The sequence below is a fragment of the Aquarana catesbeiana genome, linkage group LG01 (genome assembly GCF_042186555.1).
Source record: "Aquarana catesbeiana isolate 2022-GZ linkage group LG01, ASM4218655v1, whole genome shotgun sequence".
Taxonomy (NCBI): Eukaryota; Metazoa; Chordata; class Amphibia; order Anura; family Ranidae; genus Aquarana; species Aquarana catesbeiana.
Window position 1 is genome coordinate 458488923 of NC_133324.1, and position 16401 is coordinate 458505323.

General features: G+C 40.8%; 1 protein-coding gene across 3 annotated transcripts in view; it reads left to right on the top strand.

Moving 5' to 3' along the window:
- SVEP1 (sushi, von Willebrand factor type A, EGF and pentraxin domain containing 1) overlaps positions 1–16401 on the top strand; it is a 486322-nt gene that overhangs the window by 374470 nt on the left and 95451 nt on the right. For all 3 annotated transcript variants that reach the window (XM_073591153.1, XM_073591134.1, XM_073591144.1), the window contains exons 33-37: positions 294–470; positions 5850–5934; positions 6121–6312; positions 9164–9331; positions 11108–11780. In XM_073591153.1, the coding sequence (XP_073447254.1) occupies positions 294–470; positions 5850–5934; positions 6121–6312; positions 9164–9331; positions 11108–11780 (1295 nt within the window). The remainder of the gene's footprint in view (positions 1–293; positions 471–5849; positions 5935–6120; positions 6313–9163; positions 9332–11107; positions 11781–16401) is intronic.

Consider the following 16401-nt stretch of genomic DNA (forward strand, 5'->3'; position numbering starts at 1 on the left):
ATAGTAGCCGCTTTCCTCCTGGGTAGTTTCTACTAGGATCCCTTTTTTTGTATGCTACGATATCATCTGGCCTGCTTAAGTAAAATCAACCCCTCCAGTGCAATAATGCTGGGAGTAGATAATAGACTCAAAATAAATCAAAATGATCCAGGGATGGCCAGTGCACCCATACTGCTTTTTCCCATGTTACCTGCCCACAAATCTTGGTGTTCTTTCATGGCTGTGTGTGTATCTGATTGTGTATATGTGTGAAACGTAAACCTAAGAAAAAAACTGCAATTCTATTTTTTTAGAACCTTTGAAGTGTAAAGACCCTGGTGAATTTGAAAACGGTAACTTTACTGGTAAAGAGTTTGGCGTTGGGAGTGAGCTGACCTTTGCATGCAATGAGGGTTACATCCTGATTGGCAGAGATAAGGTGATATGCTTGGAGTCGGGTAACTGGAACACTGAAATACCACACTGCCAAGGTACATAATAATTTTGAATTACATAGGTAAAAAGTAAGTTGCACTGTGTTAGCCAGGATAAAAAAAGGCATTAAAGGGGATCAGTCCACTCAAAACTAATATGTCTTTTTTGAAAGAATATGGAAAAGTAAACTGACAGTTTGTTATATCTCTTGGTGCCACTGTTGGTATGAAAATGCTTAGATTTTGTTCCTGGCTCTGCTGTGGTCATTGTGAGGGGTTGCCATGATCTCTTCCTTATTTTCTAAAAGTTACTTTATACTATGGAGAATGCCACAGTGGGTGCTGGAACACACAAAGGTGGGTGGAAACACCCAAACATCCCAGGTATAAGAGTTTGGAATTAGGAAGCTATTACTGTTACAATATCTAAGATATAAAAAGTGATTGTCTCATTCAGCCACTCAGGATCCAAAGGTAGCTAAAATATAATTTTTTGGTGGAATGACACTTTAACTCAAAAAAGTCTTATTTTTAGCAAGCAGTTAGGAATCATTAAGGCATAGGTGTTAGATATGTTTGTGCAGAATTAAAATTATAGTACATGCAAATAAATATAATGGGAAACTATGATGGATGGTGGCCAATATTATTTACCTTTTTTTTAATATATTTTTTTTCTGCATGCGGATAAACAATAAATACCCATCATTTTCGGTTTTCAGAGCATGCTGGGCTTTTGAATAAGAAATGTCAGCAATGTATTTTCACTTATCAACTGCTTCCACCTAAAAAATAATGTGGGTCCATATCAGAGAGAGAGCACAACTACTGGGCAAAATATTATGATGGGATTTTAGTAACATAGGAGCAGACATAATCTAGAGAAGTTGTATATGACATCTATTTACCTTCTATCCTGCACTTTAAAAGTTTATCTTAACAAGCTGAAGCTAGAAGCTGATTCGTTTCTATGTGTGGCTGCTCCAGATTGTGTCTGCTCCAGTTTGTATAAATTCCCCCTGGTAAGTGTTAGGGCCAAATGGAAATAATGTAGAGGATGGATATATATCGTTAGTCCATGCTTGTCACTAGTATATGTGCTTAACCAGGCTCGAAGGTTGTAAACTGGATAAGTCACAAGGGGGTTGGAGTTTACCTTCCTCCCTTCCTGTGTCTTGCGGACATTTGCTTGGACCCTCCTAGATACATCATGACAATACTGACCTCTTGTGGCTGATCCAGTTTACAACCTTTGAGCCTGATTAATGGCATATATTAGTGACAAGCTTTAAATAGGTACCCATCCTCTACCTTATTGAAGCAATGTACCCCGAAAAAAGTAACAGTATTATTAATGTGATATCTTGGAAAATAATCTGCCAATTTTCCTGGAGGAATATGTTCCGTTCCGTGTCCCCTGCAGTCCTCCCAGGGGTTGAGTTTATCCTCATATGCTATTGTATAGGGATACCTTATTATTACATTTTTTTATACTCCCATATAGTCTGATGAACAGGCTCGGTCTGATAAAAACGTAACATATAGCCACCACCTTGCAATCAAAACATTTATGCATTCTGCGAGATAAAGTCTGCTGACTTGCATGACAGAGTATTTATATTGACCTCAAAATGCTCAATTTATGCTTCTCAAAAAAGGAGGTGTGCACATGATGATATTGCTATTAGTGATAACAAAACTTCCTTTTATGTATCCTATATAATGATGTCTTTTATGAAATTTTAAATAAAGATGATTTTTTTCTAAATATTGTTAAGGAAGATATATACATAACATACACCAAATCATTTGATGGAAGGGGGATTATGGTGTGGGGTTGTTTTTCAGGGTTTGGGCTTGGCCCTTTAGTTCCAGTGAAGGGAACTCTTAAGGTGTCCACATACCAAGACATTTTGGATAATTTTATGCTCCCAACTTTGTAGGAACAGTTTGGGGATGGCCTCTTCCTGTTCCAACATGACTGCGCACCAGTGCACAAAGCAAGATCCATAAAGACATGGATGAGTGAGTTTGGGGTGGAGGAACTGGACTGGCCTGCACAGTTCTGACCTCAACCCGATAGAACACCTTTGGGGTGAATTAGAGCGGAGACTGGGAGCCAGGCCTTTTCATTCTCATCAGTGCCTGACCTCACAAATGCACTTCTGGAAGAATGGTCAAACATTCCCATAAACACACTCCTAAACCTTGTGCCTTCCCAGAAGAGTTGAAGCTGTTATAGCTGCAAAGGGTGGGCCAACTCAATATTAAACCTTACAAACTAAGAATGGGATGCCATTAAAGTTCATGTGTGTGTAAAGGTAGGCGTCCCAATAGTTTTGACTATATAGTGTATATAATGTGACACATTGAATATCTCCTTTATGAAACCTAGAGGGAAACTTAATTTGACTTAGTATACAGAACATATTATGCGTCCCGTATTTTTTTTATACGATTTTTCAAAAAATGTACGCATTCCATATTTTTTGTTAAAATGTTTCAAAACATTTTGGCCACTTATCTGTTGCCCCAGTTGTAAATTGGAGGGTGGCTATTTAACACATGTCCTGTGGAACTGCCTCAATGACTTACAGTTCTGAGAAATGGTTACTTAAAGAGGAAGTAAACCCTGATGGTTTTACGTCTTCTTTTTTCCCCTGCAAAGTAAAAGCATAATGGGCTAGTATGCATTGCATACTAGCCCATTATATTGCACTTACCTGCAAACGAAGCCCGCAATGCCCCCGCTGGTGACCGTGTCCATCTCCACCCCCCTTCCTTCCAGGGGACGTGGACTCCAGCTCTGTGACTGGCTGGAGTTGCGCGATGTCACTCCCGGTCATTTGACTCTGGCTCTGTGCCTGTCCGGAGTCGCGTGATGTCACTCCCGCTCATGCGCGCAACAGCTGATAGTCACAGCATGGATTCTTTAGAAACAGCACCAATGTGCCCTTTCTTCAGTGTGCATGCGCCGATGACATCTGCGCAAGTGTATATGGTAACTATCTCCTAAATCGTGGAGGTTTAGGAGATATTGACAGTACCTACAGGTAATCCTTATTATAGGCTTATCTGTAGGGGAAAATGGTGTGTAAGGGTTTACAACCACTTTAATGCAGGCTAATATGGAGGCTAACATCTTAAAACATGCATTGAGGGGGACAAGCATATTGACTAATTCTTTAATAAACAGAAAGAGTATACAGATCAATAAATTGCCACCTTAGTCAAATCCTTCCAATACTCTAAATGGCGTGCAGAAGCAATACTGGATAGAATGCTGGGATGTCTATGACTATCTACCTCATCTGAACACTATGATGAACAATAGCTTGCAGACATACAGTGGGGACGGAAAGTATTCAGACCTCCTTAAATTTTTCAATCTTTGTTATATTGCAGCCATTTGCTAAAATCATTTAAGTTCATTTTTTTTCCTCATTAATGTACACACAGCACCCCATATTGACAGAAAAAACACAGAATTGTTGACATTTTGGCAGATTAACTAAAAAAGAAAAACTGAAATATCACATGGTCCTAAGTATTCAGACCCTTTGCTGTGACACTCATATATTTAACTCAGGTGCTGTCCATTTCTTCTGATCATCTTTGAGATGGTTCTACACCTTCATTTGAGTCCAGCTGTGTTTGATTATACTGATTGGACTTGATTAGGAAAGCCACACACCTGTCTATATAAGACCTTACAGCTCACAGTGCATGTCAGAGCAAATGAGAATCATGAGGTCAAAGGAACTGCCTGAAGAGCTCAGAGACAGAATTGTGGCAAGGCACAGATCTGGCCAAGGTTACAAAAACATTTCTTCTGCACTTAAGGTTCCTAAGAGCACAGTGGCCTCCATAATCCTTAAATGGGAGACGTTTGGGACGACCAGAACCCTTCCTAGAGCTGGCCGTCCGGCCAAACTGAGCTATCAGGGGAGAAGAGCCTTGGTGAGAGAGGTAAAGAAGAACCCAAAGATCATTGTGGCTGAGCTCCAGAGATGCAGTCTGGAGATGGGAGAAAGTTGTAGAAAATCAACCATCACTGCAGCCCTCCACCAGTCGGGGCTTTATGGCATAGTGGCCCGACGGAAGCCTCTCCTCAGTGCAAGACACATGAAAGCCCGCATGGAGTTTGCTAAAAACACCTGAAGGACTCCAAGATGGTGAGAAATAAGATTCTTTGGTCTGATGAGACCAAAATAACTTTTTGGCCTTAATTCTAAGCGGTATGTGTGGAGAAAACAAGACACTGCTCATCACCTGTCCAATACAGTCCCAACAGTGAAGCATGGTGGTGGCAGCATCATGCTGTGGGGGTGTTTTTCAGCTGCAGGGACAGGACGACTGGTTGCAATTGAGGGAAAGATGAATGCGGCCAAGTACAGGGATATCCTTTCTCCAGAGTGCTCCGGACCTCAGAATGGGCCGAAGGTTTACCTTCCAACAAGACAATGACCCTAAGCACACAGCTAAATAACGAAGGAGTGGCTTCACAACAACTCCATGACTGTTCTTGAATGGCTCAGCCAGAGCCCTGATTTAAACCCAATTGAGCATCTCTGGAGAAACCTAAAAATGACTGTCCACCAACATTTACCATCCAACCTGACAGAACTGGAGAGGATCTGCAAGGAGGAATGGCAGAGGATCCCCAAATCCAGGTGTGAAAAACTTGTTGCATCTTTCCCAAAAAGACTCATGGCTGTATTAGATCAAAAGGGTGCTTCTACTAAATACTGAGCAAAGGGTTTGAATACTTAGGACCATGTAATATTTCAGTTTTTCTTTTTTAATAAATCTGCAAAAATGTCAACAATTCTGTGTTTTTCTGTCAATATGGGGTGCTGTGTGTACATTAATGAGGAAAAAAATGAACCTAAATGATTTTAGCAAATGGCTGCAATATAACAAAGTGAAAAATTTAAGGGGGTCTGAATACTTTCCGTCCCCACTGTACATTCTTTTTTTTGTTGATGTATTCATATTCTATTACCTCCCACTACTGATATTGAGCTGTAGCTCCTTTCTGTTCTGTTCATTCATTCACTCTCTTGAGACATGTCATTTAACTATCCTACACTATGTCACAGAACAATGTCTTCATTTTATTTGTTAATGTGAAAAAAGCAATAAAATATTTGTTAAAAATCCCCTTATTCATCTCCCTCAAATATACTCTAAATTTCCCAGTGGAAACTATTTAATACATGCTGCTAGTTACTTTTCCTGGATCCCCACAGCTTATATGAATCATACAGGCATGCAGTTTTATTAGCTGTTAGAAGTATTCAGTGTTTTTTTGTTTGTTTTTTCATAGGCAGATAGCTTATGTTTGGTAGTCTAGGCATATACGTGTTGTCTGTACATTTCTATTCTTTATAAAACCCCTTGGTTCACATCTGTGCTTATATTCATTTTATATAGCTGTGTCTTGTGATCAAACACCAGTTCCAGAACATGGCAGCATTGTGGGCTCCAACTTCACTTACGGAAAAAAAGTTATATTCAGGTAAATTGCTGCTTTATTATTTTATTAGAAATCTAGCGTATATCTTGAAATTTGGTTTCCACAACAGCGTGAAGAAAAATGTAGAGTTCAGGAAGAGGTGTGACTGTACCTGTTGAAACGCGTTGCCTAAATCATTGGTATGAGCCAAGAATTGTGACTAGTTTTTTTTTGTCTTATGCTGTGCAGATGCAATGATGGATACATCCTAACTGGTCATGGAGAGAGTATGTGCCTTGCCAATGGTTCCTGGAGTCATGGAGCACCAACCTGTGAATCAGTCACATGCCCTAAACCAAAGGAAATAGCTTTTGGAAATCTTACCATTAGTGGCTTAACGTTTCAGTCAACTTCATCATATATATGTGATACAGGATACAGGTAATGCACAAGATAAAGTGCATGAAGAAGACTTTACAAATGTATTTCTTAACCACTTCAGCCCCGGAAGAATTTACTCCCCTCCTGACCAGAGCACTTTTTGCGATCCGGCGTCGCTTTAACTGACAATTACGCTGTCGTGCAACTTTGCACCCAAACAAAATTGACGTCCTTTTTTTCCCACAAATAGAGCTTTCTTTTGGTGGTATCTGATCGCCTCTGTGGTTTTTATTTTTTGCCCTATAAACAAAAAAAGCGACAATTTTGAAAAAAAAACACAATATTTTTTCATTTTTGCTATAATAAATATCCCCCAAAAATATATAAAAAAAACTATTTTTTTCCTCAGTTTAGGCCGATATGTATTCTTCTACATATTTTTATTATTATTTTTTTTTTTACTAGTAATGGTGGCGATCTGCGATTTTTATTGTGACTGCAACATTATGGCGGACACATCGGACAATTTTAACACATTTGTGGGACCATTGGCATTAATACAGCTATCAATGCTATAAAATTGCATTGATTACTGTAAAAATGCCACTGGCAGTGAAGGGGTTAACACTAGGGCGTGCTCAAGGGGTTATCTGTGTTCCCTGGGAGGTGATTCTAACTAAAGGGGGAGGGGACTGACTAGAGGAAGTGACAGATCGTGGTTCCTAGCTAATAGGAACACACGATCTTTCACTCCTGTCAGAACAGAACAGGGAAGTGTGTGTTTACACACACTCATCCCTGTTCTGTGTCACCTGGTCACGATCGCTAGTGGCTGGTGGTCATAGCGACCGTCGGCCATGAGCACCGGCACCACCGTGCAGCATGTGTGCACCTGCTATCCTGATCCCGCGAGCCGACGTATAGCTATGTAGGCTCGCGCAGGGGAGCAAACCTACCGCAGTATAACAGCAGCAATTGGTCGGGAAGCGGTTAAAGCAGTAGTCCTAATGCAAACATTTATTATATTGCAGCTTACCAATTCTTAGATGTGACGTCTGTATTCGTTTTTTTTTTTTAGGTTTTCTTTCTTCTATTTTCATCTGGCTATCCAGCCAGTAAGTCTATTGTTTTTTTTTTTTTTTTGTTTTTTTTTTAAACAAGCTCTCTTCCAGATGTAACAGTTTACAGGGATGGGTCTAACCATTCAACACTGGAAGGAGTGCTTACAATGATCACATTATATTTATTTATGTAAAACCTTTATCTCAAAAGGAAAAAAAAAACAGTTTGCTGTAACTGATTATAAAGTGTTAGCCTTAGTTTGGCTTCAGTTTGTCTGTGTATTTAAATCTGATAGTACATTTAACACTCCCCTCCCTCCAGACTGACAATGCCATTATCTTATGTGTCCCCTGTGCTCCTTCATTCAGAGTGGGGACACTCTAATACAGGAGGTGTGTTACTGGCTAGATCACCAGGGGAAAACCGAGGGAAAAGTCTAAAAAAGGAAAACTAATGCAGCCACCACATCTAATGATTGGTAATCTGCAATATATTACATTTTTGGTTTTAAGTTTAATACTGCTTTAAGCATTACAGAGGACTATTTTTTATTAATGTAGCAACATTTTAAATATATTATATATATATATATATACACTCACCGGCCACTTTATTAGGTACACCTGTTCAATTGCTTGGTAACACAAATTGCTAATCAGCCAATCACATGGCAGCAACTTAATGCATTAAGGCATCTAGATGTGGCGAAGTAACCTTGCTGAAGTTCAAACTGAGCATCAGAATAGAGAAGAAAGGGGATTTAAGTGACTTGGAATGTGGCATGGTTGTTGGTGGCAGATGGGTTGGTCTGAGTGTTTCAAAAACTGCTGATCTACTGGGGTTTTCGCACATAACCATCTCTAGGGTTTACAGAGAATGGTCCGAAAAAGAAAAAATATCCAGTGAGCGGCAGTTGTGTGGACGAAAATGCCTTGTTGATGTCAGAGGAGAATGGGCAGACTGGTTCAAGATGATAAAAATACAACAGTAACTAAAAAAAAACACTTGTTACAACCAAGGTATGCAGAATACCACCTCTGAATGCACAACACATCGAACCTTGATGTAGATTGGCTACAGCAGCAGAAAACCACACCAGGTGCCACTTCTGTCAGCTAAGAACATGAAACTGAGGGTACAATTCGCACAGGCTCACCAAAATTGGACAATAGAAGATTGGAAAGTGTTGCCTGGTCTGATGAGTCTCGATTTTAGCTGCAACATTCAGGTGGTAGGGTCAGAAATTGTCGTAAAAACATGAAAGCATGGATCCATCCTGTATCAACGGTTCAGGGTGGTGGTGGTGGTGATGTAATGGTATGGGGGATATTTTCTTGGCACACTTTGGGCCTCTTCATACCAGTTGAGCATCATTTATACACCACGGCCTACCTGAGTTTTGTTACTGACCATGTCCATCCTTTTTTGACTACAGTGTTCCAATCTTCTGATGGTTACTACCAGTAGGATAATGCACCATGTCACAAAGCTCAAATCATCTCTCCACTGGTTTCTTGAACACGACAATGAGTTCACTGTACTCCAATGTCCTCCACAGTCACCAGATCTCAATCATTTAGAGCACCTTTGGGATGTGGTGGAACGGGAGATTTGCCTCATGGTTGTGCAGCCAACAGATCTGCAGCAACTTTGCGATGCTATCATGTCAATATGGACCAAAATCTGAGAAATGTTTCCAACACCTTGTTAAATCTATGCCATGAAGAATTAAGGCAGTTCTGAGGGCAAAAAGGGGTCCAACCCGGTACTAGCAAGGTGTACCTAATAAAGTGAGTGTATATGTATCAACTTTGCTTGTTTTGATTTGATTAACATAATTATTTCTTAGCTTGCAGGGTCCTTCATCTCTGGTGTGTGAATCTTCAGGGAAATGGAGTAATGATGCTCCAACCTGCAAGCTTTTATCCTGCGGACTTCCTCCAATTGTTAAAGATGCCATTTTCAAAGGAAAAGAGTTCACATTTGGAAATTTAGTGACCTACACTTGCAAAGAAGGGTACGAAAATCAGGATTTTCTAGACATTGTTTTTAATACAAACTTCCCTTTCCAGGATCAGTACATAAAGCTTTTCAGAGTCTGAGACTGTATTATCAACATGTGGGGAGGTGCAGCATGGTGCAGGGGCAGTAAACACACAGAGTCCAGTTGCACAGAACTCAACATGTATTAATGCAGAATCCAGTAATTCACAACAACTCCGGCGGGAAGACACCTGACTGGGAACCCTCAGAGCTTATCACAGTAATGTGTAGCAGAGTAGGTCTCAGATATGCTGACAGCTCCTGTCTTGAGGGGCGGAATGTGGCCTGGCTAGTCCGAGCCCAAATGGGGAGAGCTCCAGAAGGATGGCATGTCCCTAGCCTACTCGTCTGGAAAGTCTCCCTGCTGCTATTGCTGCTAATCACCGTCCCTGTCAGGCGGGTGACCTGTCTCTAGACTACCCACAAATGCGAAATGCATGCCAAACCTGGGAGCCAGGGTCTTAAATAGGCTCTGCCTGACCCAAGGTGGCTGCTAGAATCACATGGGGTGGCAGCATCCAATCGGATAAATTCCCCAATGACCCTGGAAACCATAGAGGAACCATGCTCCCTTTGACTTCCTCTCCCCCTGCAATGCCCCTGCGGTTGAGCGCCACCTGCAGTGGAGAAAGTAGACTGCACCTATCTACAAACAAACAATTGAGTAATCTCAAAGCGTATATAAAGTTAACCACTTCAGCCCTTCCTGACCAGAGCACTTTTTACGATTTGGCACTGCTTTGCTTTAACTGACAATTGCACGGTCATCAGTTTAGGCCAATATATATATTCTTCCACATATTTTTGGTAAAAATAAACGCAATACGCGTATATTGATTGGTTTGTGCAAAAGTTATAGCGTCTACAAACTATGGGAAAGATTTATGGCATTTTTATTAATTTTTTATTTATTTTTAGCGGTACTGTGACATTGTGACGGACAGATTAGACACTTGTGACACATTTTTGGGAGCATTGGCATTTATACAGTGATCAGTGCTATAAATATGCACTGATTACTGTGTGTATGTCACAGGTAGGGAAAGGGTTAACACTAGGGGGGTGATCAAGGGGTTAAATGTGTGGTCCCTCCGTGTATTCTAACTATATGGGGATAGGACTGACTGGGGGAGGAGACATATCATTGTTCCTACTTAGTAGGAGCAAACGATATGTCTCCTCTCCCCTGACAGAACAGGGATTTGTGTGTTTACGCCAGCCACGCACATTGCGCCCCACCCGCTGTGCAGCGGGCGCGTGCACCCTCTAGCAGCTCTTAAAGTGAACTCCGTACCCGTACGGGGTTTCACGCAGCGGTGCCATTGTTCCGCAGTAAAAGTATGTGATCCGGTCGGGAACTGGTTAAAACATTTTTTTCTTACTTTTTGATAGAGAGGAGAAGGATTGGAACCCATATCACCCTGTCTGGTGAAACTGTTATCAACAAGACATGAGGCAAAATCTCTCTAACAGAACAAGTCAAAAACAACAAACAAAAAAAAAAAAAAAAAATTTTTGGCTTAACATACATTTTAAGATACCCATGGATTTAAGTTGTAGTTTATATTTTTTAAAAGATCCAACCAGAAATGTTTATTTTTATTTAGAAGCCTTTGTTGAAACATGCATAGTTACCATCAAATGCTTAAAAGTGTATATATATTATTTAAAATGATATTGTGTGTTCAGTAGCGCCTTAAATATAAATGTCATGTAGCATAATAAACTGTTGTTTCATTTATTTATACAGGTACACTTTAGTTGGTCCAGAAACCATAAGCTGCCTGTCTTCTGGAAAATGGAGTGATAGCATTCCACAATGTATGGCTGTATCTTGTGATGAGCCCCCAAATGTGAACCATGCTTCCTCAGACAGTGCACATCGGCTGTATGGAGATACTGCATATTATTACTGCTTTGATGGGTACAGTATGGCCGATAACAGTAAAATGCTTTGCAATGCACAAGGAAAGTGGGTACCACCCGATGGTAAAGCAATACCCCATTGCATTGCTGATTTCTGTGAAAAGCCCTTGGAGGTTCCATATGGCATCCTAGAATCTATCAGCAAAGCAAAGTTTGTATCTGGCACAACAGTAAGTTTTAAATGCATGGAAGGCTTTGTATTAAACACAACAGGCAAAATTGAGTGCCTGCGAGGTGGAGAATGGAACCCATCACCATCCACTATCCATTGTATACCTGTCCGCTGTGGAGAACCACCTAGGATGAAAAATGGTTATGTCATTGGAAACAATTACAGCTTTGATGCTGTAGTAGCTTACAGCTGTAATAAAGGATATTACATAAAAGGGGAAAAGAAACGAACCTGTCAAGCCTCTGGAGAATGGAGTGGTCGTTTGCCAACTTGCCATCCAGTATCCTGTGGTCTGCCACCTGAACTTGAAAATGGAGTTATAGAGGTGTGTGTGTTCACTTCTGATTATTGAAGCTCACTTTGTTGTTGATACTGTGTATTAATTTAAATTTGCATTCATGATAAAGTAACACTTATTATCAAAATGACCATCCTTACAGGATAAATGCACTGTTAAGACTCGCTTATTAGTTCTTTGAAGCAGAAGGGAAGAACAAAGACATATAGTAGTTCACTAGAGACTGATGTTGTACATTAACCTTTACTTATAAATTGTAATAGTACCACAAATTATCTTTGAAAATAGGACTCCATAATCAAAAAGAAAGCCTAGATGGAAGGATTGCTGCAGAGGCTCAGGATGATAACATGTGAGTTTGGCAGGTTGCTACCAGGAGGAGATTTGATCGGGCAGCAACCACACTGTCAACCAACATCTATAAGAAGAAGAGATGCTAATGTCCTGAGAGGGTTGCACCTTTAGTTCTCATCTAATTCCTAGGGGCATTGGAAGTGGTAGAATAGCTGTCTTTATTTTATGAAGCCACAACTGCACCCCATAGGAACTATTATCCAGATCGGGGTTTTAGATGTATTTAGTTTTTTTTTAAGATAGTTCCACAAATTACTCGCTGTCACCTCCTTATCAAGCATGCTCCCATCTTCAGTGAGGGTATCTGAAGCTCCTTCCAGGATACGATGCTGCTGGATACCCAGCATTAGGGATGAGCTTCGAGTTTGAGTCAAACTCATGTAGATGGCCCCCCTCCTGAACCGTACCAGGCCACATGCCCTCAACATTGGGAGGGTGCTTTGGCGTAGCCCCCCCCAAAACACCTTGTCCCCATGTTGATGAGGACAAGGTCCTCATCCCCACAACCCTGGGCGGTGGTTGTGGGGGTCTGCGGGCGGGGGGCTTATCGGAATATGGAAGCCCCCTTTAACAAGGGGACCCCCAGATCCCGGCCCCCCCTGTGTGAAATGGTAAGGGGGTACAAAAGTACCCCTACCATTAAATGTTAAAAATGACAAGAGACAGTTTTTGACAATTCCTTTGCTTCTTCTTTCTTCTTTCTTCTATCTTCCTTCATCTTCAATGTTGAGGGCATGTGGCCTGGTACGGTTCAGGAGGGGGGGCGCTCTCTCCTCCCCCCCTCTTTTCCTGCGGCCTGCCAGGTTGCATGCTCGGATAAGGGTCTGGTATGGATTTTTGGGGGGACCCCACGCCGTTTTTTTTTTTATTTTGGCACGGGGTTTCCCTTAAAATCCATACCAGACCTGAAGAGTCTGGTATGGAATTTAGGGGGACCCCCACATCATTTTTTTTTTTAAATTTTGGCCGGGGTTCCCCTTAATATCCATACCAGACCTGAAGGGCCTGGTATGGAATTTAGGGGGACCACCACGTCATTTTTTTTTTTTTATTTGGTTCAGGGTTCCCCTGTGGGGAATTCCCATGCCGTTTTTATCAATGAACTTTTATGTGTATTGTCGCATCGGCAATGCAATAGCCGCAAGTAGTTTTAAATGACTTTTTTCTTGCTTTCCTTGCTGTCAGACTGTTCTAAACACACGGGAAACATGCGCCCCTTTACAGGCATACTATAGACACCCCCCAGCTACGAAATTTAAAGGGATATTACACTTTTATTGTTTGACTTTAAGCATTATTAAAATCACTGCTCCTGAAAAAACGGCCGTTTTTAAAACTTTTTTTGCATTGATACATGTCCTCTGGGGCAGGACCCAGGTCCCCAAACACTTTTTATGACAATAACTTGCATATAAGCCTTTAAAATTAGCACTTTTGATTATTCATGTTCGTGTCCCCTAGACTTTAACGGTGTTCGCGTGTTCGAACAAACTTTTTTCCTGTTCGCATGTTCTGATGCGAACCGAACAGGGGGGTGTTCGGCTCATCCCTACCCAGCATGCACCTTCTAATCTCGCACATGTTCATTGCGTACAAAGCGTGGCACGCTCATTGTATTGTGGCGTCTGTCCATTGACTCCTGGGATTGATGACACTTATATCCTAGGAGCCAAAGGGTGGCCGGATATGATGTACCTCTCCGTGGTGAGGTGCAGCAGAAGTGCACCTGTCTAATCACCATAAAAGGTAATAAGCTTTGTAAAAAAAAACATTCCAATGATTGATGGCAATGTGATTAGCAACGGGGGGGGGTAACTCTGCTTTAATAAAACAATCCGTGTTCACAGTGCACAAATCGAGAGTAAGCACACAATAATACATAGATTGTGAAAAAAAACATATAATGAGTGAAAAGAAAAAGTCCATATGAAAGACCCTATAAAAGATGTGCTGGCGATCGTCTCTTCCTGAAATCATAAAGTGCCACCACTAGACACCATCACCCAAAGTGATATTGGGGTACAAGCTTACCAACTTTCCATGACCCCCTTAAATTAAGAGTGGTCACAAAGCACTTATATAATCTCCTTTGACATCGAGGTTACCCTCCAAACAGCCTCAGTGTTGACCAGGGACACTGTCAGTTGTACACACATATACAGATTCCCAGCATAGTAATTCCTTTTAGCTATTTCTTAGAATATAATTGCATACAAGAGACAGGATATTTTATTTTTGTGTTTGCTGCTTTAACCACTTTAATACTGGGCATTTTCACCCCCTTCCTGCCCAGGCCAATTTTCAGCTTTCAGCACTGTCCCGCTTTGAATGACAATTGCGCAGTCATGCCCATATGACATTTTGATAATTTTTTCCCACAAATAGAGCTTTCTTTGATCACCTTTTTGTTTTTTGTGCTATAAACAAAAAAACAATATTTTTTACTTTTTGCTATAATAAATATCCCAATTAAAAAAAAAAAAAACTTTTTTTTTCCTCAGTTTAGGCCGATATATATTCTTCTACATATTTTTGGTTAAAAAAATCGCAATAAGCGTATATTGATTGATTTGCACAAAAGTTATAGCACCTATAAAATAGGGGATAGATTTATGGCATTTTTATTTTATTTTTATTTTTTACTAGTAATGGCGCCGATCTGCGATTTTTGTCAGGACTACGATATTGCGGCAGGCAGATTGGACAGGTTTGACACAATTTTGGGACCATTCACATTCATACAGCGAACAGTGCTATAAAAATGCACTGATTACTATATAAATGTCACTGGCAGGGAAGGGGTTAACACTAGGGGGCGATCAAGTGGTTAAATGTGTTACCTAGGGAGTGATTCTAACTGTGGGGGGAGGGGACTGACTGGGGGAGGTGACTGATCGCTATTCCAGTGTACTGGGAACACACGATCGGTCTCCTCTCCCCTGACAGGATGTGGATCTGTGTGTTTACACACACAGATCCACGTCCCTGCTTTGTGACCGGTAATCGCGGGTGCATGGCAGACATCGTGGCCGCCAGGCACGCGCATCAGCTCCCGAGTGATGCGGCGGGCGCACGTGCACGCCCCCTAGCGGCTGGGAAGCTGAGGACGTCATATGACGGCCGCCCAGGATAAGAGAGTCACCTTGCGGCCGCCATTTGACTATACATGGGATGGGAACAGGTTAATCTTATTTTCTGTTTTTGTTTGTGCACAAAAGCGTGGTTTTAAATAAATATAAATGTACAGTATATAAAATATACATTTTAGATGTATTGACTGACATATCAAAAATGCTGGCTACAGAGCAGTCATTTAAAAGTTTAGCATTAAGAATTGCTACAGATGGAATACATATGTTTGTTTTTACTTTTGATAAAACATTTCTGGGACACCAATTAAAAATGCAAATATAACCTACTATTCTTTTCTCTGAGAACTTCCATCATAGGCCCAGACCAGACCCAGTAAGCATTGTTTCATTTACATTCAGCCATCTGTAGTCTACACTTATCACCACTTCAGTTTACCTGCAGGATTTCTGCATTGTGGAATGGCTTTCCACAGTTGACTGGTTAAACTCGTATAGGATGAAAGAACAGTTGGGGCTTAGACAAACTTGTGTTCTGTATTCAGATTGCTTACTTCTGCATTGCTTGATATTTTATATTTAGTTATTTGATGTACTTTCTAAGAATACAGTGTAATATAGAATCTATTATTTATTTCTCCCAGCAGGGAAGACATAAAGTTAAATAGGTGCAGTATTGTTTAGGAAGCGAATATGTAATTATGATTTCTACTAAAAAAGTGTACCTATCTTTTAATTCAATTAGTTATAAAACATTGTGGGGCAAACCCACCCAAAACTAATATTTCAGTGTGTTAATATACTCAAATCTTAAATTGCCATATCTCTCATGGAATTTTTCTGGCAAGGTGTTTTTTTTTTACAAAGACCTTTATCTATTTTATGTTGCATACACCCAAATATGTAGCTGCTTCAAGGGCCAAAAATAATCAGTGGTAGGCTTAGCTCTGAGTTTGCACATAGGGTCTGATTTACTGGAGAGTAGGGATGAGCCGAACACCCCCCCGGTTCGGTTCACACCAGAACCTGCGAACGGACCAAAAATTTGCACGAACTTTAGAACCCCATTGACGTCTGTGGGACTTGAATGTTCAAAATCAAAAGTGCTCATTTTAAAGGCTAATTTGCATGGTATTGTCCTAAAAATGGTTTGGGGACCCAGGTCCTGCCCCAGGGTACATATATCAATGCAAAAAAAACTTTTA